Genomic DNA, 26,023 nt, shown 5'->3' with positions numbered 1-26,023 from the left:
GAGAAAGAGAGAGAGAGAGGAGGAGAGGGAGGGAGAGAGAGAGAGAGAGAGAGAGAGAGAGAGAGAGAGAGAGAGAGAGAGAGAGAGAGAGGGAGGGAGGGAGGGAGAGAGGGAGAGAGAGAGAGAGAGAGAGAGAGAGAGAGAGAGAGGAGGAGAGGGAGAGAGGGAGAGAGAGAGGGAGGGAGAGAGGTAGAGGGAGGAGAGAGAGAGAGAGATAGAGAGAGAGAGAGGAGGAGAGGGAGAGAGGGAGAGAGAGAGAGGGAGGGAGAGAGGTAGACGGAGGGGAGAGAGAGAGAGAGAGAGAGAGAGAGAAGGAAGGAGAGGGAGAGAGAGAGAGGGGGGGGAGGGAGAGAGAGAGAGAGAAGGAAGGAGAGGGAGAGAGAGAGAGACCATAGGACCCCTTAGGACATAATATGACCCCTTAGGACACAATATGACGCAAATCAACCCAATATGGTGTCATTAGGGGTCATATGGTGTCATAAGAGGTCATAAGGGTTCATGGGACACCATATGACCCCTAATGACACCATTGGACCCCTTAAGACACCAAATCATGTCATTAGGGGTCATATTGTGTCCTACGACCCCATAAGACACAATATGACCCCTAATGTTATGATTTGGTGTCTTAAGGGGTCAATTGGTGTCTTAAGGGGTCTTATGGTGTCAGAGAGAGACCATAGGACCCCTTAGGACATAATATGACCCCTTAGGACACAATATGACGCAAATCAACCCAATATGGTGTCATTAGGGGTCATATGGTGTCATAAGAGGTCATAAGGGTTCATGGGACACCATATGACCCCTAATGACACCATTGGACCCCTTAAGACACCAAATCATGTCATTAGGGGTCATATTGTGTCCTACGACCCCATAAGACACAATATGACCCCTAATGTTATGATTTGGTGTCTTAAGGGGTCAATTGGTGTCGTTAGGGGTCATATGGTGTCTTGTGACACCATAAGACCCCTTAAGACACCAAACTGTGTCGTTAGGGGTCATATTGTGTCCTACGACCCCGTAAGACATAATATGACCCCTAACGACATGATTTGGTGTCTTAAGGGGTCCTATGGTGTCATATGGTGTCCCATGAACCCTTATGACCTCTTAGGACACCATATAACCCCTAGTGACACCATATTGGGTCGCTTTGGGTCATATTGTGTCCTAAGGGGTCATATTGTGTCTTAAGGGGTCCTATGGTGTCCCAAGACACCATATGACCCCTATGGACACCATATGAACCCTAACAACACTAAATCATGTCGTTAGGGGTCATATTGTGTCCTACAACCCCGTAAGACACAATATGACCCCTAATGACATGATTTGGTGTCTTAAGGGATCCTATGGTGTCATTAGGGGTCATATGGTGTCTTGTGACACCATAGGACCCTTTAAGACACCAAATCATGTCATTAGGGGTCATATTTACACCATAGGACCCCTTAAGACACAATATGACCTCTTAGGACAAAACAATATGGTGTCATTGGGGGTCATATGGTGTCCTAAGAGGTCATAAGGGTTCATGGGACACCATATGACCTCTAACGATACCATAGGACCCCTTAAGACACCAAATCATGTCATTAGAGGTCATATTGTATCCTATGACCCCGTAAGACACAATATGACCCCTAATGTTATGATTTGGTGTCTTAAGGGGTCCTATGGTGTCATATGGTGTCCCATGAACCCTTATGACCTCTTAGGACACCATATGACCCCTAGTGACACCATATTGGGTCGCTTTGGGTCATATTATGTCATTAGGTGTCATATTGTGTCTTAAGGGGTCCTATGGTGTCCCAAGACACCATATGACCCCTATGGACACCATATGACCCCTAACGACACCAAATCATGTCGTTAGGGGTCATATTGTGTCCTACAACTTCGTAAGACACAATATGACCCCTAATGACATGATTTGGTGTCTTAAGGGGTCCTATGGTGTCGTTAGGGGTCATATGGTGTCTTGTGACACCATAGGACCCCTTAAGACACCAAATCATGTCGTTAGGGGTCATATTTACACCATACAACCCCTTAAGACACAATATGACCCCTTAGGACACAACAATATGGTGTCAATAGGGGTCATATGGTGTCTTAAGAGGTCATAAGGGTTCATGGGACACCATATGACCCCTATAGACACCATATGACCCCTAACGACACCATAGGACCCCTTAAGACACCAAATCATGTCGTTAGGGGTCATATTGTGTCCTGCGACCCCGTAAGACACAATATGACCCCTAATGTTATGATTTGGTGTCTTAAGGGGTCCTATGGTGTCATATGGTGTCCCATGAACCCTTATTACCTCTTAGGACACCATATGACCCCTAGTGACACCATATTGGGTCACTTTGGGTCATATTGTGTCCTAAGGGGTCATATTGTGTCTTAAGGGGTCCTATGGTGTCCCAAGACACCATATGACCCCTATGGACACCATATGACCCCTAACGACACCAAATCATGTTGTTAGGGGTCATATTGTGTCCTACGACCCCGTAAGACACAATATGACCCCTAACAACATGATTTGGTGTCTTAAGGGGTCCTATGGTGTCGTTAGGGGTCATATGGTATCTTTCTCTCTCTCTCTCTCTCTCTCTCTCTCTCTCTCTCTCTCTTTCTCTCTCTCTCTCTCTCGCTCTCTCTCTTTCTCCCTCTCTCCCTCTCTTTCTCTCTCTTTCTCCCTCTCTCCCTCCCCCCTCTCTCTCTCTCTCTCTCTCTGTCCCCCTCTCTCCTCTCTCTCTCTCTCCCTCTCTCTCTCCCTCTCCTCCTCTCTCTCTCTCTCCCTCTCTCCCTCTCCTTCTATCCCTCTCTCTCTCTAAAATATGACCAATAAAATTTGATATCTGATTTAATCAGATATCAGATTTCTGCCATGTGGTAGTTTAGTTCATAAATGGTGGCAATGGGAATTTTTTTTTTGGACCACATATTTTTGTACAAAAATCAAATATCAGATAAAATACGATATCCGATTTTAGTACTAAAAACCAAAAAAAAAAGTGTTTGTGGGCCATTTGTAGATTCCAACGGCTAACAGTCTGGGTCCTATGTTTTTTGTCAAGGATGATGGGGTTTTAGATAGCTGGAGACAAATTTGTGCTTTTAGGAGATTCTTAAAGTGAAAACTTACATTTTCAATCACGAAGGAGCATATGTGTGGAGGGAAATGGGGAGTAGTAGTCATCGGAAGTCTAAACACAAAAGAAAACTTTCAAATGACCAAGTTGAAGTGTATATAGAAAGAGATAGAGAATGTCATAGGAGGAGAAGATAAGGTATGTTAAATATTGATAATGTTACTTCAACTAAAGAGGAAAATGAAATTGAAAATGTGCCACAAGTTATTGAAAATGAAAATGTAAATTTTGAAAGTGAAAATATTGAAAATTTTGAAAATGTTGAAAGTGATAATGAAAATGCTCAAAATGTGGAAAATTTTGACATAGGAGGTGAAAATGTGGAAACGTTTAACATTGAAGGTGGAATTGCCTCACCAAGTGAACCATATGTAACACCTAATTACTTTAGAAATGAAGACCCTCTCATGGATGAAAGACAAATTCAAAATCCAAGACCTTCAAGAACCCCAAAATGGTTATTTGAAATCGATGAGAACATTATTGCGAATCTTGAAGGCAAGAGGTTAACAAGAACCGTTTGGTTGTGGGTTACAGAACTTTTCAACCAAAATTTTAGAAATAAGACATTGAGCGAGAAATGCCAACTCTTTGTTCAATTGATAAAGATGATAAAGATGAGACCATTGCTAAAGAAATTGAAGATTCGTATGAACAAGAAGACGGAGAGAAAATCTATTATTGCAAAAAATCTATTTGATGCTCTCAATTCTATTGGAAGGAATACCAAAGAAAGAGATAAGAGAGTCGCTCGAAGAGTGATTACAACCTCCTTAGTAAGCCATCAATTGAGGAAGGCTTGTCAAATGAGACAAACTTGTGTTGATTTTAACATAAACTGTAAAACTTTGGATAGAGCACTTGCACAAAGACAAAGACTTGATGATCCACTTCAACAAGATACATGGGCATTTGGTGGGAGGCTTCCACATGTTGATAGAAAGTTGACTGACAATGTGAAGGAAGAGATTCAACAATTTTGGCACTCTAATTCTAGAGTGTCACCCAATGTAAAGGATGTTTTGAAATTAAGAATCGGCAACTGAGACTGCACACTGCATCCCAAACATTTCTTGGAGTCAAGCCAAATAATGTTGTACAAATTTTTTTGTGAATTACATCCAACTTTGCAAATATCACAGAGGGCCTTTGAATCTTGAAACCATTTTATTGTGTTCCTCTTAAGATTCGCAATACCTCTTGTTGCAAGTACCATGTGGAGTTTTCAATGTACCATGAACTTTTATGTCATATTCATTCTACGATGCATACTAATGAGATGTTGCAGGAGTGTGGTGCAATGCTATTTCCAAGATCATCAAGAGACTTGCAAGATCTATTTTTATGCCCTAGAGATGATGGCTGCTATTTCTATAGAAATGATTGTTTGAATGAGAAGTGCTCAGAATGCGGTGGGTTGTCAAAGTTTGTTTCATGTTTTCATGAGGGCAGCGAACACGAGTTTGGAAATAATTATGTTGAGAAAAAAAGATACGAGACAGTGAAATATACTTTGAAGAGTGGAGGTGAAGGTTCTAGATGTGAATTAGTCTTAAGAGAAGTGAGTATTGTTGATTTTATTTTGGATTTTAAGGAAAATCTTTTCTACAAGTATGCAAGGCACACCCATAGGCCTCAGTGGTTGGATCAACAGTTCAAGATGTGTAAGATCTCTTTTCCGATTGGCACTATTGTATCGATGGTTGATTTTGCAGAGAACTATACATTGCAACCACAAAATGAGGTACAATCTCAGTACTAAAATTCAGTCCAGATTGCTATTTTTGTTCACATTACATATAGACATGCTCCTGATAGTACAGAAGAGGACAAGAAGATGATCAGGGAGTATCATTTTTATATGAGTGATGATAGATCACACTCCTCTGAGTATGTGCAACATTCTTTCAAGAATTTTTTTGAGTTCTTGAATGAGAAAGATATTGCAATTGATCGACATATAATATGGTCAGATAACTGTATGGGTCAATTCAAGAATGCATGTGGAGAGGTGTATACCTCATATTTGGTGTTTTTTTGAGGCGGGGCATGGGAAGGGAGAGCATGATGGAGCAGGTGCATGTTTGAAGAGATCTCTAGTTAAGGAGCAATTGAGGATTTCAGGTGCAAATTTCTCTGATGCACATTCTATTGTTGATTGGTGTAGTTCAACATTGTCACATGGAGGTACTCTTGATTCAGTAGTGAGCAGATTCTTTTGGTTGGTTGAGGAGGGAACAATGGGAGATAGATTGGATTGTCAAACAATTAAAGATTCTTCAAAGATGCATTCATTTCTCAGCTCAGATGCAAGTACATGGACCATTTCGACACGAGCGTTGGCTTGTTTTTGTCAGAGTTGTGTTTGGTGTGATTGGGATCATTGTGAGTCAAGTGAGTGGGTTGATGCATGGGTTCCCCACTATCTAACTCCTTTATCTCAAACAATATCCTTGTCAAACGATGACATGGAAAGTTCACTTGAGTATGATTGTCTATTAGATCTTGTACAACCAGGACATGTTTTTGTAGTTGTTGCACTGCAAGGGAATGAAGAGAGATCAGAATATTGGTTGGCACGATGTGTACAAGGAAAAAAAAAGCTAACACAACCAGTGACAAATGATGATGGGTTCACATATCCTACAGGTTCAATTGTTGTTTAGGGAACTTGGTTGCGAACATACATGATTAGATAGAATGGCATACCTGCATTTGAAGACTATGAGAGACACAAAACCACTATAATGTATTCACACCTTATTATAGCTACAAATGTCAAGTTGCTGAAGCATCAAGCAAAACCAAAGACCAAAGAGCTATGGACAGTGACTACTACTAATCATGAAGCAATACTAGATACTCTTAAACAAAGAGATGACCCTTCAGGCACACTTGAGTAGTAGGTCTTTAATGGTGCCTTATTTTTTTATCATGCATTTCATTTCAAACAATGATCATTAAACCTTAATGTTCAAGTTTGTTACATGTATATTAAGGATGTGTTCAAAATGCAGGTCTATTGATGAACATTTTTTCTTGGCAACATGATTTTTGCATGCACATAGCGAGTACACTCGATATAATTGGAAGGGACGTATTTTTGCAACATGACTTATTATCATGTATTTGATGAGCTTTACAATTTTTTGTTATTAGACAACACTATTTGATAATTTTTTATGATATAATTATCACATAACCTTTATGCTCATGAAGGTCTTTTTTGATGATATATAATAGTATCACATTATGATTTTTGCGTCAACATAGTGGGTTCTATTAATATAATTCGAAGGGACATATTTTTATGGTATATAATCCCACCTTTTCATTTATTATCATGCATTTCAGTTGAAGTGATTGTCATAAATCCTTTATGTTCATCCATGCATTTTATGTGTAGAATAACAATTCTTAAAAATACATGTTCATAATAGATCATTCGTCATTGACAACAACCTCTCTTGGTGATGATACATATTCCTTTGTGCATTAATGAGATTAAATTGTGGGTCTTGTTGTGTTTATTATCATGAAGATGATTCAAATGCATGTGGCCAGGACACATCTACGGTGGATCAAATTGTCATGACAGATGATCTATTGAATCAAACATTTGACATTGATGGTCAAGGTGGTTTGTTAAATCAAATATTTGAAATTTGACATTTGTTAATGTTGGGCCTTCAACATCAACACCTACTAGTCAAGGTGGTCATCGAACTTTCACTCAGCTAACCTTGTCTATTTTTATTCATTAATGGTTTATAAAATAAAGTCAGTTAGATTTTGGCAATTGAATAGTTCATTGTTTCATTTTCAGATGCTGACATCAGATGCACCTAATATTCTCTTCACAATGGAGCATGGTGTTCTCTAGTAGTAGCATCTTTGATGCTTTTGATAGTAGTATTAGTCAGATTAGTAAATTTCTAATTTGATGCTTCCCACAGGGCTTTGCAACTTCAAATTGTGAGTGTGCCCCTGTTACAAATGAATTGTACTTTAATCGACATAGATGGTCTGTGATGGCTTTTTTGTAAGACTATATGGTTTTATTACATATATTGTACTTTAATCGACATATAACAATATCCAAGTGGTGTTTGGCATGAGCTTGAATATGGTAAGTTGTATGCATCTTGAAGTTGAATATGATATGTTGTATACATCTTGAAGTTGAAATTTGATTAGACTTTGTCAGCATTTGATGAATCATAAATGTCATTTCATTATTAATCTTATGAGTGTGAGGTGTAGGAATAAATATCAATTACTTTGAAAGTCATGGATGGTTGTTCTAATATGATAACCACCAGATGGTTGTGCCTTATGAAGAAAAGCTGAACATATAATAACTAATTGAGAACATCAATTCAAATCCATAATATAGAGGATACTAATAACAGATCTTTGTATATTTATTTTTTCTAATAATGAAATAGGTACAACTGTATTGAGATAAAATGAAGCTTTTCTCTCATATGAAGATGTCACATTGGCAAATTGGTCTTTATTATAATACACAAGACATAAGTAAAATCAAAATGCTCTTGTCAAATCCTTTTAGATTCTATGTTAACTTGTGACTCATTAGTGTATGCTGGGAGAGGGAAGAGTGTGTGGCTTCAAGGTACAGTTTTGGACTTGAACCATATTGCATAAATCTCAAGGCTTCAACTTGGTTATCATTAAAGGTTTCTGATTGTTTACAAAATATCCCTTCATATCCCTTCATGGATGTCACATGTGTAGGGTATGACCCCGAGCGTTCAATCAAGTGGGGGGGAAAAATAGGAGCATGCGTAGGGTAAAAATGCCTAACTGGACATGTCAAAGCTGACAGTTCATCATTGTGATGAGCAGAATGAGAAATCGACCATGCAACAACATTCCATTGAGACTGACGATTTTGTCACCAACTGAAAAATTGCTGCCCTAATAAAATCGTAGGGAAACTTGAAAAACTGAGATAGGCTTTTGTAGGGACCTCTCTCATGGCCCCACAGGTTCAAACGGATCATTCAAAGGTGCCACAGATTCTGAGTTAGGGCCCATCAAAGTTTGACAATTTTGAGCACTTAGGACGCTCAAGGGACAACGCCAGTAGGGTATGACCCCCAGCGTTCGATCGAGTGGGGGGAAAAAATAGGAGCATGCGTAGGGTAAAAATGCCTAACTGGACATGTCAGAGCTGACGGTTCATCATCGCGATGAGAAGAATGAGAAATCGGCCACGTGACAACATTCCATTGAGTGAGACTTATGATTTTTTTGCCAACTGAAAATTTGCTGCCCTAATAAAACTGTAGGGCAACTTGGAAAACTGAGATAGGCTTTTGTAGGGACCTCTCTCATGGCCCCGTAGGTTCAAATGGATCATTCAAAGGTGCCACAGATTTTGAGTTAGGGCCCATCAAAGTTTGACAATTTTGAGCACTCAGGGCACTCAAGGGACAACGTTGGTAGGGTATGACCCCGAGCATTCGATCGAGAGGGGGGGCGAAAAAAGAGCATGCGTAGGGTAATAATGCCTAATTGGACAAGTTAGAGCTGATGATTCATCATCGCGACAAGAAAAACGAGAAATCTACCATGCGACAACATTCCATTGAGTGAGATTGACAATTTTTTCGCTAACCGAAAAGTTGCTGCCCTAATAAAACCGTAGGGCAACTTGAAAAACCAAGATAGGATTTTGTAGGGACCTCTCTCATGGCCCTGTAGGTTCAAATAGATCTTTCAAAGGTGCCATGGATTCCAAGTTAGGGCCCGTCAAAGTTTTATAATTTTGAGCACTTAGGGCGTTCAAGGGACGATGCCGGTAGGGTATGACCCCGAGAGTTCGATCGAGTGGGGGGAAAAATAGGAGCATGCATTGGGTAATAATGCCTAACTAGACATGTTGAAGCTGATGGTTCATTATCATGATAAGAAGAATGAGAAATTGGCCACGTGACAACATTCCATTGAATGAGACTGACGATTTTTTCACCAACCAAAAAATTGCGGCCCTAATAAAACCGTAGGGCAACTTGAAAAATTGAGATAGGATTTTGTAGGGACCTCTCTCATGGCCCCGTAGGTTCAAATGGATCATTAAAAGGTGCCACGGATTCTGAGTTAGGGCCCGTCAAAGTTTGATAATTTTGAGCACTTAGGGCGCTTAAGGGACGATGTCGATAGGGTATCACCCCGAGTGTTCGATCAAGTGGTGGGGCAAAAAAGGAGCATGTGTTGGGTAATAATGCCTAACTGAACATGTCAGAGCTGATAGTTCATCATCGCGACGAGCAGAATGAGAAATCAACCATGCGACAACATTCCTTTGAGTGAGTCTGACGATTTTTTCGCCAACCAAAAAATCTCTGCCCTAATAATACTGTAGGGAAACTTGAAATACCGAGATAGGCTTTTGTAGGGGCCCCTCTTGTGGCCTCGTAGGTTCAAATGGATCATTCACAGGTGCCAGGGATTCTGAGTTAGGGCCCGTCAAAGTTTGACAATTTTGAGCACTTAGTGCACTCAAGGGACGATGCTGGTAGGGTATGACCCCGAGTGTTCAATCGAGTGGGGGGTAAAAATAGGACCATGCATAGGGTAATTATGCCTAATTAGACATGTTAGAGCTGACGGTTTGTCATCACAACAAGCTGAACGAGAAATTGGCCACACAACAACATTCGATTGAGTGAGATTGATGATTTTTTCGCCAACCGAAAAATTTCTGCCCTAATAAAACCATCGGGAAAATTAAAAAACTAAGATAGGATTTTGTAGGGACCCCTCTCGTGGCCCCATAGGTTCAAATGGATTGTTCGCAGGTGCCACAGATTTTGAGTTAGGGCCCATACATGTTTGACAATTTTGAGCACTTAGGGTGCTCAAGAGACGACGTCGGTAGGGTATGACCCCGCGCGTTCGATCGAGTGGTGGGGCAAAATAGGAGCATGTGTAAGGTATTGTTCATTAAATGAACTATATTGTTCATGAATTGTATTGTTCATTGAATGAATTATATTGTATTGTTGATTAATTGAATTGTATTGTTCATTAAATAAATTGTATTGTATTGTTCATTATAAAAATAACACTTACAATGAAATGAAATGATTTGTATTGTTCATTAAATAGACATTATTAACCATTGTTAATTATTGGAATGAAGATTAAATATTTCCATGATAACACCATGCACAAATGAACAACAATTTATATGATCGAATATCAACTGCTGTATATATAAAAATGTCAAATGATTACAAATGTATGTCCATACACAAATATGGCATAAACACCAACTGAAACAAAATGTATGTCTATATATGTGAATGTATGTCCATATACAAATTATACATGCCAACTAGACATGTAAGCATCCCAAAACTATCTATAACATCCTAAGCTGTTGATGGATCATCAAAATTGATCCTCTTCACCGCACTGCTCAGCTCTGAAGGATCTTGCACAAGAAAAACAAACCATGATTAATATTAGTTATATTATATAATTCACATTTGAAAAGTTAACATAAAAATGAACTATTTAATTGAACTATTCATGTTTACCTCATCTCCACATTTTCTCTTCAGCTTTGCAGGACTCTTGATGTATGTCTTTGGTAGAGGAGGTATGTTTTGAATATTTTCATATGCAACCTACATATGTTCATAAACATGACATTGATACAAGTTAGCATATAATTGTCACTGATAATAACAAATTATATCTACTAATCAAAAAATAAAATAAAAACACATCTACTCGAGGCATCTCTTCTTCTTCTTCAGGTATACTGGGTATAGTCATCAAGGATGTGAAGCCAAGAATTCTCTGTATATATACACAAGAAGTATATGAAACTATCAATCTATGTATAGACATGTATAATCACTATAAGTTATTTAAACGATTCATTCAATCATATTTGCATTCAATTACCTTTCCCTTGTCTCCAACTGCACTACCAAATCCTAGATCACACTGCCTCACACTCATGCTGCTTGTGCCCTACAAGAGTAAAATAAGATATAGATGCAAGTTACTACATAATCTAATTAATACCAATATAAATGATGAGCATGTATGTACAATAAAATACAAACGACTAGGTGCAATAATATATGTACCATCAAGCTATCTAGGCCAAATGAAATGGCCAACAAGGTGCCCTCCTGAATTTGTATCAACTCATCCTCGGTCATCAACTGTTAAATAGATAATGTAAATAAAAATTAGTACTTAGTATTATCTAATTTATAAATATTTAATTAAAATATAACATGAACTGTGAAAATACAAATCTTACCACTACATCATCAATGTATGATGATGGTGCCTCCTCACCTCTAGCATGTGAGGACTCCTCAGGGTATCCTCCAGTCTGTGTAATAACATCTGGTGCATCATGCACCTCATAATCTGCACTATCCACAGGAGGATCAATGGGTTGTCCAACTGGACCGAAGCATATGTGCCCACACATGACACAACTATGGGGCATGCATATGTGTGGAGCTGAGGATGACATGTCACCAACACCGGATGGACCGCTAGCATCAAGAGTAGGCTGAGCTACTGATGCAGCCTGAGAAACCAAAAGGCTACTCAAGGAGTTAATAGCCGATATGGTCCATGAAGTTGCCTCACAAATGATATCAGGATGCTGAACTGTAGGTGGGGGATCAACAGGAGGAGGGGGGACATATGGACCCTGGACTACTCTGACTACCCCAGGTCTATTTTGGGGCATACCTAAACCTACACCTTGGAAAGGTTGGATGTCAAAGTAGTTCATATGTTTGTGTAAAACAAACTCAGCATACAATTTTTTTATGAAATAGAAGGGGATATCAAGATTGTTGTTGGGTGGTTTGTCGAAAACCATCCACCAATGATCCCAAAAGTTTTTCACAATCCCATCATTTGTGCACCATTTGATAGAAAGTTTTTTTTTTGGGATCTACGGGTTGACCAGTATGGGGATTGACAAACAATGAGGCGATTTCAGCTTTGGGTATCTCAAGATCCTTGATATCCTTATATGACAAGCCATCTGTATATTTTTCCTTCATAGAATCTCACCACAAAAGGGCAGCATCATGCTCCTCAGTCATGGTTTCCATACTTTTTACGATTGACATGAGAGGATCAAACAATGGGTTTAGATGAGGGATCCTATGATATACTTCTGCAATCCCCCTCAATTCATTCAAATTTTGTGCAATCAAATCTTGAATTGAGGGGGGGTTTAGCAAATGAAGGTTTGGTTGTTGTAGTTGTGGTTGGTCAATGTTTTCATTGTTATCCCCCATTTTTAACCTAATTGAATGCAGACAATTAAATTTCATTAACAAATTTAAACAATCAGGTATTTGATTTTAAAAAAACCTAGTTTTCATGAAAAAAAACCATATTTTCAATGAAAAATCAAATAAACATTCACAAAAAATACAAAAAATGAATGAAAATGATTCAAAATGACAAAATTCTTACCTCTAAATCTATTTTTTAGCAATTTTTTGTCATAAAACCAGATATCGGATGGAGCAGATATCGGATTTTGACAAATTCGTGTGACTCGTGAGTTAAAAATGACTCATGGGACTGTCACTGTTGAAATATAGAAGTCTCAAAAAATCGGATATCCGATTTTATAGGATATCCGATTTCAACACTTAAATTATTTTTAAATAACATATATAATATAATAATATATAATATAATAACATATAATAAATAACATATATAATACAATAATATATTATTATATTATATAATACGCATTGTATTATATTATATTATATATAATATAATATTATATTATATCATAATATAATATTATATTATATCAAAATATAATATTATATTACATCATAATATAATATAATATTATATTATATCATAATATATAATATAATACAATATTATATAATATATAATATAATATAATATTATATTATATAATATAATATTATGTTATATAATATAATATTATGTTATATTATATATTATATAATATTGTATTATTATATAATATATAATATAATATAATATAATATGTATTATATAATACAATATTATATATAATATAATAATACAATATTATATAATATATAATATACTATAATATTATATTATATTATATATAATATAATATTGTATTATATAATACGTAACATATAATATATTTTTTAAATTAAAATTACAAATAAAAATCAGATATCGGATAAAATCTGATATCCGATTTTATCTGATATCCAATATGCATAGGTAATTACCAAGCCAAGGTGTACTGACACCCAGACCAAGCAAAAAGTCAACATGGATTTTCGCATTTTTAAGCGAGTAAAGAAGGCTATTTTTTTCACATCGCCACTTTTTGGCCCCCCTTGATCTTGCACTAACCCACTTCTCTTTCTCTACAATTATTCTCAAGCTCCTTATCTAATTTTATCGGAGGAGGATTATAATGTGTAACACCATTCTATGTGATCTCCCAAATCTCCTTGCCAAGACATCTCAGATGAGTCTCCATCCAAATCTTCCATACTGTGTAATTTGTTCCATCAAGCCTAGGAATATCTCTCTAAAAGATAGCTCCAGAAGAACAGGATGAACTTGAACTATTAGTCGCCATAGGATCTTCCTCAAGCAGTTAATATTTTTGTAGAGAGGACCAAAGCTCTGATACCAATTGTTAAACAGTTCAAATAACTGGAAGACAACTTAGAGGGGGGGATGAATCTGTTGTCACAGATTACCAGAACATTTAGCAATGAAATCTTTAACACTAGAACCCAACACATTAATACACGAATGCCTAAACCAAATACTGGAATAGTAGTTAAACTAATTAAGTATAAACAATAATTAGAGAATAAATACCATCCACATGACACCAAGATTTATATGTGGAAAACTCGGTAAAGGAAAAAACCACGGTGGGAAGCCTACCCACAATTAGATAATACTTCTGCAGTATGTGAATTACAATTGAGGGGCATGCACTTTTAGGAAGGCCAATAGCCTAGAGCGCATTGCTCATCACAAAAGGAGTCTCACTGACTACATGGAAATCTAGACTACAATCCAGAGAAGCAATTGAACTGGAAAGATAGCATATCCTATGCCTGAGTATAGTTCCGGTTAAGCTCAATAGCGGAGGACTAAACCATCTTACATTAACCCAACTCGATCTCCAATGGTTGACCAAATCCTCTGCCTAAATTATATTACATTATTCACACATTACATATCCATTTTCCATTCGCTTGGCCATAACCATGATTATCTACAAAGAGATCTTACATCATATATATACAAACCCTCAACCATAAACAATCAGGTCAGCCACCAGATATTAAACTAATTACATAAGTGTAAAACATGTCAACGTTAGACCAAAAAACAATATTCAACACATAAGACATTATGGAAACACATCAAGAGGTCCAATCCACATGTTACAATAAGCTAGTCCATAACCTCGATACTAGGACCCAATATAGGTCCACACTTTAAAGAAATAATCCAAATCCGCTAAGTCTCAAACATGATCACCAACAACATCCTGAATCCATACTAGAAGATGCACCAACACCACATATGTATATCATCAAATATCTTCATCAAATCTCTACCGGTGAAACCCTCACAGGTACCACAAGCCAATCTTCCAACAAAACATGATAGCATCCGATCACTAGACCAAAACCAACTAACTGAATATGAACATGAGTATCATGAATAAGCCAAATCCATAACCAAATCATACCAAAGCATACCGGATCATGCCAGATCCAAACCAATAAAAAACTCTCATCCTACTAAGACTAGAAGGGTGTCGGTAAAGCATCCAAAACAACTAGTGTTGACATCAATGACAAAACATCAATGCAACACATAATCAATACCACCAAATGGACAACAGTTATATCAACTCGCTATGAGCATCGTATACTTTTCAAAACTGGTAAAAAAATTTCAAGTAAAAAAATATCGCTATGAGCATCGCTTACTTTTCAAAACCAAAAATTCCAGGTCTAAAGAAGACTTATGCCCCCCAAAGGCGTATATTTAGACTATGTCTAAGTCATTAATTATGAGTGTAAATTTATCATATATGAGGCTGGTCTTAGCTATTACGCATTTTCATAGTATCATTAATGTGAACATTGCAAATTACAGACACATCTAACTACTTATATCAACTCACTTCATTCTTCCTCTCGGAGATGCAACAACATTAGTAAAAAAAATAAAAATGCAGTGTTCTAAGTTGTTGGGCATTCTAGTCTTCATCTAATTTATTATTCCCATGATTTCATCTTCCTCAGAGAGACAGTTTAATGCTTGGTCAAAATTGAGGGTGAATTTGATGTGCAGATCAAAGGAAGGCTTGCTTTGAGGACTACCATCCTACATTTTGGGTTATCAAGATTGTTCCATTTGAGCCTTCAACCAGAGGTTTGAAGGCCAAAATTATGTAGAAATTTGTAGAAAGTTTCAAAGAACTGCAAAAAAGGGGGGTTCGCACAAACCCCCCAAAATAACTAAAAATTGACCAAAAAAATGGTTAAAGGGGGTTGACTTGAAAGGGGGGGATTTGAGTGAAGTAAGAAAAGAAATGTTAGATATAACTTGATTGGACTCATCCAAGGATTGCTTCAAGAGACCTTATTCATCTATTGCAACAAGCTTGAACTTCTTGAGTTCTCTTCTTGTTTTACTCAGCTCCTTAAGAGCACTTATGAGCTCACTTTCTAGGTCCATTTTGACCTCAATGTCTTCTTCTTCCTCATCTTCACCAACCAGTTCATCAAGTGCCACAAAGAGATTAACTTCTCTTTCATTCTCATGGTAGTCATCTTGTGATACACTTTCTTTGTCTGTGGCATCATCCTTAATAGTATATAGGCCGTTCTACTTCCGGTATCCTCTTCTTCCTTACCGGTAGACATTTTTTTCTTTGTCTTTTACTGGCAGATCTGCTAAAACTTCTTTGCTCATCTCTACCAGTTTCATTATAAGGACATTTTGCAACAAAGTATCCAACTTTACCATAGTTGAAACATTTGACTGGTAACTTTCCTTTATACTTGTTGGATCTTCTCTTGAGCTTTCTGACAAAGTTTGCTACCTCTGCATCCGAGTCTTCACTGGATCCTTTAAGAGCATCCTCTTCCTTGCCCTTCTTGGTGGAGTTGAACGTTGCCTCTTTCCTTGAGGATGCTTCACCAATTGTTCTTATTTCATAGGCTGTTAGAGAGAAAAATAGCTCATCCATTGTGAAAGCCTTCAGATCCTTGGCTTCCTCTATAGCAGAAACCTTAGTATCATACTTAGATGTGAGATATCTAAGTACCTTGTTGACAATAATCTCATTTGCAATTTCTTCTCCAAGTCCTCTTATGGTGTTCATAATTTCATCTATTTTGTTAAAGTTGTCTGCAATATTTTCTTAATCCTTCATCTTGATGCCTTCAAGTTGTCCCCTTAGTGCTTACAACTTGACCTCTTTGACTTTTGCATCTCCTTCAAATAACCTTTTCATTTTATCCCAAGTCTCCTTAGTAGATGCACAGTGCATGACCTTGACAAACTCATTATCAAACAGCTTGCTTAAGATAACATGTTTACCCTTTGCATTATTCTCATACTCCATCTTAGCATCTGGATCAGTGGGAGGAAAACTAGGGACAATATACCCATTCTTGACAGACATTCACACATGATCAAAACCAAGGGAGGAAATATAGGTCTCCATTCTTCTACTCCAGAAGGCATAGTTAGATCCATCAAACATGGGAGCTTTTGAGGAGGCAAACTCATTTCTTTCCATTGTGTTCTAGGACTGGAATGTACTCAAGCCTAGGCTCTGATGCCAATTTTTTAACACAATGTACCACTGAGAGGGGGGTGAATCAGTGGTTCCTATTTTTTTTTCTTTTTAAAAAAGTTTGGAATACCATTTATCACCCTAAGCACTAAACAATCAAACCAGTGAGACAAATGTGGATATCAAAAGAGGAAAACACACAAATGTAACCCACAACACCAGAAGTATGAGGAAAACCCAATATGGGAAAAGCCTCGGTGAGAAATGCTATTGGAGACTATTGCTCCAATCTAGCCTCACAAGTGAAACAATGTATTACAATTATTTAGGGCACCAACCTAAGTAGAACCCACCCCTACTGATTTAGGGCACCAACCCAAGGAGAACCAAACCCTACACTAAGCTCCAACTTGGTGTTGTATAATGAAATATAATTACCTTCAATTTGCTTACATACATATGGATTGACATCATCATGTCTTACTTCTCCTATACCGGTCACCACTTCTTGCTCACTAGTGACCATGCCAATAATGCCAACACATTAGTAGTAGAAAGTTCTAATGATAGGATTAATAACATTATAAACAAAATGGAAGATACTAATAACATTTATAAGTATACTTTAATGATTAATAATACCATTAAAGGTATGAGTTATGTGATAAATTGGAATTGCCTCTCTAACACTATTAGGATTAATAACCTTATATTGTGCATCATTTCGCTCTAGGAGAAACAATTTTTATTCTTTTTGTAATTTTAGTCATGGTGTTGCCTATGTAAAATATAGGCATTACACATCAATAATATTATTTTATTTATTTTAAATCAATCTTAATTCACCAATGAAAATAAGTATTTTATTTTCAATACAAGCATGATTCACCAACAACATTATTTTATTTGTTTGAATACAAAAAAAGTTTGCCAACAATATTATTTATTTGTATAAGGAAGAGAAATACTTGCCAAATTGTTTTACATATTTTAGTCAATTTTTTAAAAAATGCCAATAAAATTTATATATATATATATATATATATTTTAATAGAATCAATAATTTTTCTATCACTATAAAAAGACTTTCTAAGGTTTGATACCTTTTTTATGGGACAGTTTATTAAAGTTCTACTTAAGGTTAGGCTCAACTAGTTATCTACAATAGGTATTTCCAAAAGACCTTCAAAATTTCATAATATAGATGAAGCAACTTGAACTATAATCAATATAATATGTAAACATTCATCTATCAAGGAATAATCCAATTACTATTTATTCATCATAAAACACATCACTAATAAAATTTCAGTTCCACATCTCATGTCTATCATAATCCATCTAACATTAATATTTTTGTTCATTAAAATTGTTATACTCTAATCAACTAACTTGAATTTCACATAATCCAAAAGCATACTTTATGACCTCAAGTCAAATATAGGATAACCTAGACTTTCCTTGTTTTTGATTAAGATAAATGGATTTTACAAGGACTCAAAACTAAAATCCAACAAAAAGAAAGACAGTAGAAAAGTAGAGTCTAAACAACTGCCAAACGACTATAGAAATAGGGGATACACGCCACAACACCTAACAAAAATATATGAAACCAAAGTAAAAAAGAATATTCCAAAAGACAAAAAACTAAATCACTTTTTTGTTAATATCTTCAAGCTCCTTCATAATGAATCTTGAGCTACCTGTTTCTTGTTTTTTGCTTTTAGTCCTAGTAAAGGGACCTATAGAAGTCTACATTTCCTTTGTATTAATCTCTAGGTTCTTCTTGTTTCATTTGACAGCTAAAGATGGATCAAAATTGATAGGATGGGCTTGCTGTATGGCGATTTTTTCATTTACCCTTTCAAGGCATTCTACACTATTGTACATCACTTATTTGCTAATCTCCACCAGTCCCCCGAGGTTGCCCTTTAATCCCTCTATACTTTTTTCTAGATGGGCAATCCTTGACTCGTGCTCGGTTTTCATAACCCTGATATTCTCTATTATTTTTTGAGTCATCTTTAGGAGCTTGTCAGTTTTGTCTAGCACTGGATTCTCAGTAAAAGTATCGATGATATCCTTGATACCCTATTTAAGGAGGTCAACAGGAGCATGTCAATATCCATCTTCTCCTTTTTAAACTCCTCGAGGTCCACATTGAGGGGGATATCTAGTTTGATTTCACCATCCCCTTTACTTTGTGTCTCCACCCTTTTTCTAGTTTTCTATGTTTTCAAACTTTCCTTGTTATTACAGTATCATTGAAAGATTTAACCTTTTTTAATTTTAATTTATACAACATATAATTGATACAATTTAAAGAATATATTCATGATATATAATAATTGGACAAAAAATAACATATCCAACTCTTAGTAAGATTATAAATGCCAACACAATTCAACTAATTTGTTTATCCCAAATATTTATTTGATTAAATTCTCTATCCATAATGGAACCCACCAATGAAGAAAAGAGTAACAACAAATACACTTAATATTACACATTATACCTAGTGAAAACCATTAAATATGTTAAGCCACCAAGATCACAAGCATAGGACATCCTACGCATATATTAAAAATCATTAGTTAATTTTTAACAAATATAAAGAACTTTTGATGAAAAAGTGAAATTGAATTCTCATAGGTTTGCAATTATGTATATTAAATCCTAAAATCTAAAAAAAGATTACTCAATTTGACCTAACTAAATATTTCTATGTATCCTTATTGATCTTCATATCAAGAATATATTTTCTGCTCCAAAATCCATCATAGAAATATGCAAGAAGGATGAGTTTTGAGACCCCTAATCATCACCTTATTATTACCAATATACACACCATCCATGTATAATATAATAAGTATAATCTAATCATTAATGATTTTAACATAAAAAAAATGACCCTCCTTGCTCCCAACAAAAACAAAACTCAGTAAAAAGATATAAAAAACTCAGTAATACATTTTGTGGGACTATTTAAGACTATATAATGATAATTTTGACTTGAAAGATAAGTAGTTACTTTTCCCTCACAATAAAATAATTAATATGTCAAATATAAATCTCCTCCTTAAGATCCCCATGTAATAAAATTTTCTTAGCATCTTTTCTTCTTTAGTATCCAAATCGTAAGCTAAATTATTAGATGACAAGAATCTAATAGAATTTAACTTAGAAATAGTAGAGAAATTTTTACCAAAATAAACTCTCTCTTTAGGGTATTCCTTTTTTATTAGTCTAGCCTTCTACTATTCTAACTATCATTTTTCTCTAATTTCTTCTTATAGATGCATTTGCAACTAAAATTTTTTCTTATCTTAAGAAAATTCATAAGATCTTAGGTATCATGACTATCTAGGGTCATCATGCCCTCTTGCATGGACTACTTCAAAGAGTTATTATGATTCAAAGAGGGAGCCTTCATAAAATATAGAGGTTCATCATCATCATATACTAAATAAAATACATAATAATTGTTTTGTTTTCTTCAATCATGAAATAGTTTTTATTGTCATGTGGATGCCCTCAAGGTAGGCACAAGGGGCTATAACTCTTCCTCTACATTCCTATCATGTATATCCTTATCTAAACTCTCACTTGAACTATATTCATCATCATAATCTTCTCATCCATCATGTTTACTTCCAAATGTACATATTCTTACTTCTCAAACTTAGTCTAAAAATGCACTTTTTCATTTTTTTATTTTCTCTTGTTTGTCCAAAACCTAAAATAGTTCTAAACACTTGCAATATCTTTTTTTAGAAGAAATCAATTTTTAGGTTTGTAAATTTCCATGCTTATATCTTTACATTCTCATAGAATCTTACAAAGATGCATATTTGATAATTTTAATCCAATTCAGATATCTTTCCTTGAGGCACATGAATATAAGCTTCATACCCTTTAATGTGAAACAAAAGGCTTTTATCTAGCCACATTTCACAAGGTGTTTTATCAACAAGAATCAAATAAGGATGCATTTTAGTCAAGTAACAAGAAAAAATTAGAACCTTTTTCCAGAAAGCACCAATCTAACTACATGCCATTCAACATAAGTCTTTCTCTTCTATAATAATTTGGTATATTCTCTCTCTAAACCACTTTTTTTGAGGTGTGTATGATATAGTCATATGCCACAAGTACAACAATCTTACAAAATTTATTAGTTTTTTTTGAGAAATACTCACCAACACTATTACATGTTAATACTCTTATTTTATACTATATTTTGTTTTCATATGAGGCCTTTTTGTACTTCAACTTAATCAAATTTAGGATTTAGCATACATAAATCAAGGTCTATCAAGAGGCATCAATAATGAAACATAATGGGCCACTATGAAGGGGCTGGCAGTGATGTTTGAGAAATGTGATACCTTGGAGGAAAAGGTGGATTCCATAAGGGGCAATTTAGTCTCTTAGGAGGACATGAAGAATTTGGAGAAGACACTATTGACCTCTAGGACAAGCAGAACAAAATGATGAAAAATATGGAAGAAATTGTTGCTTTCAGCAAGAATATGGTCAATAAATTGGTGGTATGGATGTAGGTTCTACAAAAGGAGCTAGTGAGGAAACATGCCAAGCATAAGAGTATTGATTTGGATGTGGCTTTTGTGGTTTCTTGGTCAAGTTTTTCGAAAAATGAAATGTCATTATTTCTTTGGATGCTAATCCCTCCAAGGAGATTTTTGCTAATAGGGTGTCCTTTATGTAACATCATGATATTATCAATCAGGAGTAGTAGACTATTAAGGGCATTAGTCTCTTAGGAAATCAACAATTGGTTTCTATATGTGTTTTTGGTTATCTCTTGGTCTTCACCTATTTTTTGTGTGAAGACCTATCATTTTATTTCTTTTGGTCCTTAGTTTTTGGTAGTTTCACTTCTCATGAGACCCTCGTTCTCCACTTGATGAGTATTATTTAAAGGGTTCGAGTCCTATCCCAACTTAATTAGAAAAATAAAACATTATAGTACATTTGTGTCATTAAACCCATATTTATTAGACCAAACACATTCAAATGAGTGGTTTTTGATAGCGTCTTCACTATATATTTTCTATTAGGAAATGGAGATATATTTTATTGCCCTAACACATAATGATCATACCAAAGTAGTAAAAAACCATCAAATAATATTTTATTAACAACCTTCCTAAGAGCTTCCATAACAGATATTGGTAAAATAATATACATTCATTTTTAGTATTCCCTACAACATTATAGAGTTAGAAAGAGTGTAATAATTCAACCTAAGTATAGTCCTTGTATGAGATTCTCTATCTACAACCAACATTTCCTAAAACATCCTATAACTAAAGTTACAAAATATCACATGCACTTGGGGACCATTTAAAATTGTTACATAACCTAATTTTATTGTAAATTGTAGAGTATGAGAAACATTACTAAGGTATTTAACCTTTCAAAAATTGAAACATTTATCAACAATGTATTTGGTACTATTATCACTGAGGAAAACTTTTCAGCCAACATAATTTGTTCCCTTAAACAAAACAATATTTACATGTCTGCATAAAAAAGATTGAATAACAAAACATTTATGAATTTGAGTTGAAATTATTTTTGAGGATAAAGTAATTGCATGCCAAAACTGAAATTTCTTTCTAGAAAAAAGAATGTTGGTTCACTAATTAATTGTGTATTTAAATTCATTAATTCAATTTAATATAGTCTATTGATTGTAAGAGTTTGCCTTATTTCTATTATAAAATCCAATAGATAAATGTATTAAATTTCTTGTCTTAAATTATCTATGAATTTTCTATATTTGAACTAAATTACCTTATCAATAGAGAGATGTTAGAAAGTTATTTAAGACAATGAACTAAATTGATCGTAAATCTAAATATTCAAATGACTTGAAAAATTTCCTAACATTAAAATATATACATTTCAACTTAAATCAAAGAATAAATATAATTTATAAACTTTCTTCATAAATTAAAATTATAATAAGATAAAAGTGGTAAAGATTTTCCTTGAATAATATGCTCATAAATTTGAGGAAATCAGATTAATCTAAAATTATTCTGAATTGACTTATCTAAAATTATTCTGAATTGACTTTACATCTACAAAAATTGTCTTCTAAAGATAACGTTTTGAAGTTTAGACTAAAATAATCCAAAAACATCTAAAGTCTTAAATTACAAGAGGTAAAAACATGTAAATTATTGACCCAACAAAATAAACATATATTAGTGAGTTGGATATAAGGGTTGGTTAAAATTTTTATTCAGAACAAAAATATCTAAAAGCTTCATTAATTAATAATATTAGATTTTTATTTTGTTATTTAATTTTTTTTTTTAATATCTAACATCCATTGAATATTATGAAAACATAACAGTGAACAACTTCAGATTAAATTAAAATTATCTTAAAGGGAGAACGACTTATGTTCTCAGTCATATTGATCACTTTAAGAGAAAAAATAACGATTCTGTGCAATTCATTCCTCCCACGCTGACCAAGAAGCCTGTCGATTGAAATAACAGCTATTATCCCTGCTACAAAACCCTCAAAATCCTTATATTTGCTTTAATTTTAAAAAGGGAAAAACCATAACAGAGAACTTGTACAGATTTTATCTGCTCTACTATGAACAATAATATTGCCGAAAAGACAAATTATAGTGATCTATCTACAAGAATAAACAATTGTCTTGTTTTTTAAAAGGATTCAACATCCAAAGTAACAGTAATAGAACAGATCAATTAGCTTGTTTCCTGATAAGATTCAACAAACTGTTAAATTACTCAACCTTAGTACTCTGATGCAGCTCTGTTTTATTAACAATAGACTTTGTATTAGATGGTTTTAACATGTACTTTTGAAAAAAACAGAAAAATCATTGTATTAGTTAGGTTAGAGTGATGGATGTAAAATGGAGATATCAGATCATTCAAACGATAAAAGCACAAAGACTGTGATATTACATAGGCGATGATATCACATATTATATTAGGCACTGAAGGAAACATACATACTCGATGATATCAGATTGGAAATTATACTATGCAGTGCAGAAAGCGTACATAGGAGACTGGACCACGCTTTATATTCGAAATTGAAAGAAAATGACCAAGACAGAAACACAGGAAGAGGAAGCGGCAGTGGCAGACGTAGAGAAAGACAAAGCAGAAGAGGGTGATGATAATTTAAAGAGAATCACATTTAGTGGGCTTAAAGGAGAGTGTGTTCTGAGCATTGTCGTAGAGGATGTGGAAGTTCTGCTGTTGTACGTTTCCGAAGATGGAAAGTTTCCTTGATGTTCCCAACAAGGCGAGGCACAAGAGATCGTCAGATACACGAATGAAAAGGTTGTCTGCTGGAAGCACGTAATCCACGCCACCCTCGAAGTTGAAGATTAGAGTAGGCAAGGTGACCTGACCTGATGTCTGGTAACACAGATCCAGATCCACAGAAGAGCCGTCTGTAGGAGTAAGATCAATGGCGGACTGAATTGCTTCTTTGACAGAAGTGTAGGCAGGCTCGATTAAATAGGTATAGCTGGTTCCCGAGTCAATGATCATGCCTCCGCTACCGTCCGATTGCAGATCAAAAGTTCCAGTAGGAATGTTTACGGGGTTGCCATTGAGGGTGATTCCTGTGACAGGAATATACCAGAAGGAAGGATAATTACTGTTCTTAATGAGTGGGATCGTGTTGGCTCCGCTCAAGGAAGCACCCTCACCGAAAATGAGAGGGCTGGTTTGTGAAGTGGAATCGGTGATGGGCAAGAGACAGTAAGAGAATTTGTTGTCTACCTTGGAGCCTAACTGTGAGATAAGTGAGAGAGCACCTCTTCCTAAGCCCACAAGACCGCCGCCCTGTGATAATCCTGTTCCTTGGTTTTCATGGCCGCATCCAAAAGCAAGTCCTGGAACCATGCTGTCGCTGCCGCTCCCAATGGAGAATGACTCGTAAGCCAGGTCACCGCTAGTCTCACCGCTGCCATACGTATAATCGAAGGTGCAATCTGGATTGCATCCACTTTGGAAACCCCCAAAGCATCACAAACAGAGTCAGTGCAAGGAACTGTGGAATAGGAAGACGATTGGGAGGGGTCGAAGATTGGCGTAGGCTGATTGTAGCAGTTCTGGCAAGGCAGGCACTGAGTCCATATCAGATCACTCCCCGTGTCGACAATCGCTTCAAAACTCACCGAGGGCGTGCCCACTGCAACGCTCATCAGAAATTCTCCGCTTCCTATGCGAATGGGCGTTTGAGCGTCTAACTGCCCAGCTATCTGCTGGTTTACAGATGCCTCTATCGTATTCAGTCGTTTCTTACCTCGATCCACCGCCTCATGCAACCGCTCGGTAAGATTGGACTCTCCCTCTGATATGCGGGTCAAATTCACCCTCAATTTCGACCAAACATTAAATTGTCTCCCCGAGGAAGATGACATCACGGGAATAATAAAGCAGATGAAGGCTAGAACGCCCAACAGCTTACAACACTCCATTTTTATTTTTGAGTAATGCTTCTCCATCTCCGACTGAAAGCGAAGCGAGTTTATATAAGCTTAGAACACCGAAGAAGTCTGTCAAGGTGTAATCGACACACCAAGCGCTAACTGCGCGTGGAAACTTAGTTTTTTCCGTTTTCACATTTGCTTTCTGGTTTCCGTTCATGCGTGACCCACTGTTCCCGTTTCCATAGTCACGACTCACAATGACTTCCTACAAACGAGCGCGCTTTTTTTAATCCCATTCCCACTTCTCCCTTGGCTTTTCCCACCGAACATATCTGGGATTAAAAAGACTACGTACCGCAAATGAAAATTGTGGATGCAGTCGGGAACGAAACAATCATTGTGGAAACGAAAAAAACAAATGTGAAAACGGAAAATGTGAAGCTTAAGGGGGCCACCTGAGCGCAATCAGCGCTTAGGGTGTGCTCACACTAAGAGCGACCACATTAAGTACAGAATGAAAGTGCGGGATAGCTG

At 35.9% G+C, this 26,023-nt stretch overlaps 1 protein-coding gene across 1 annotated transcript; it reads right to left on the bottom strand.

Moving 5' to 3' along the window:
* Positions 1-24,016: 24,016 nt before the first annotated feature.
* LOC131073077 (aspartic proteinase nepenthesin-1) lies at positions 24,017-25,598 on the bottom strand. The gene is given in 2 exon segments (XM_058009436.2): positions 24,017-25,055; positions 25,058-25,598. Coding segments are annotated over 2 exon segments (1,335 nt in total). The 5' UTR covers positions 25,565-25,598; the 3' UTR covers positions 24,017-24,227.
* Between the last annotated feature and the right edge of the window lie 425 nt (positions 25,599-26,023).

Source organism: Cryptomeria japonica, chromosome 3 (genome assembly GCF_030272615.1).
Source record: "Cryptomeria japonica chromosome 3, Sugi_1.0, whole genome shotgun sequence".
Classification (NCBI taxonomy): domain Eukaryota; kingdom Viridiplantae; phylum Streptophyta; class Pinopsida; order Cupressales; family Cupressaceae; genus Cryptomeria; species Cryptomeria japonica.
The sequence above is the reverse complement of the archived record's forward strand: the minus strand, read 5'-3'. Positions and strand labels throughout refer to the sequence as shown.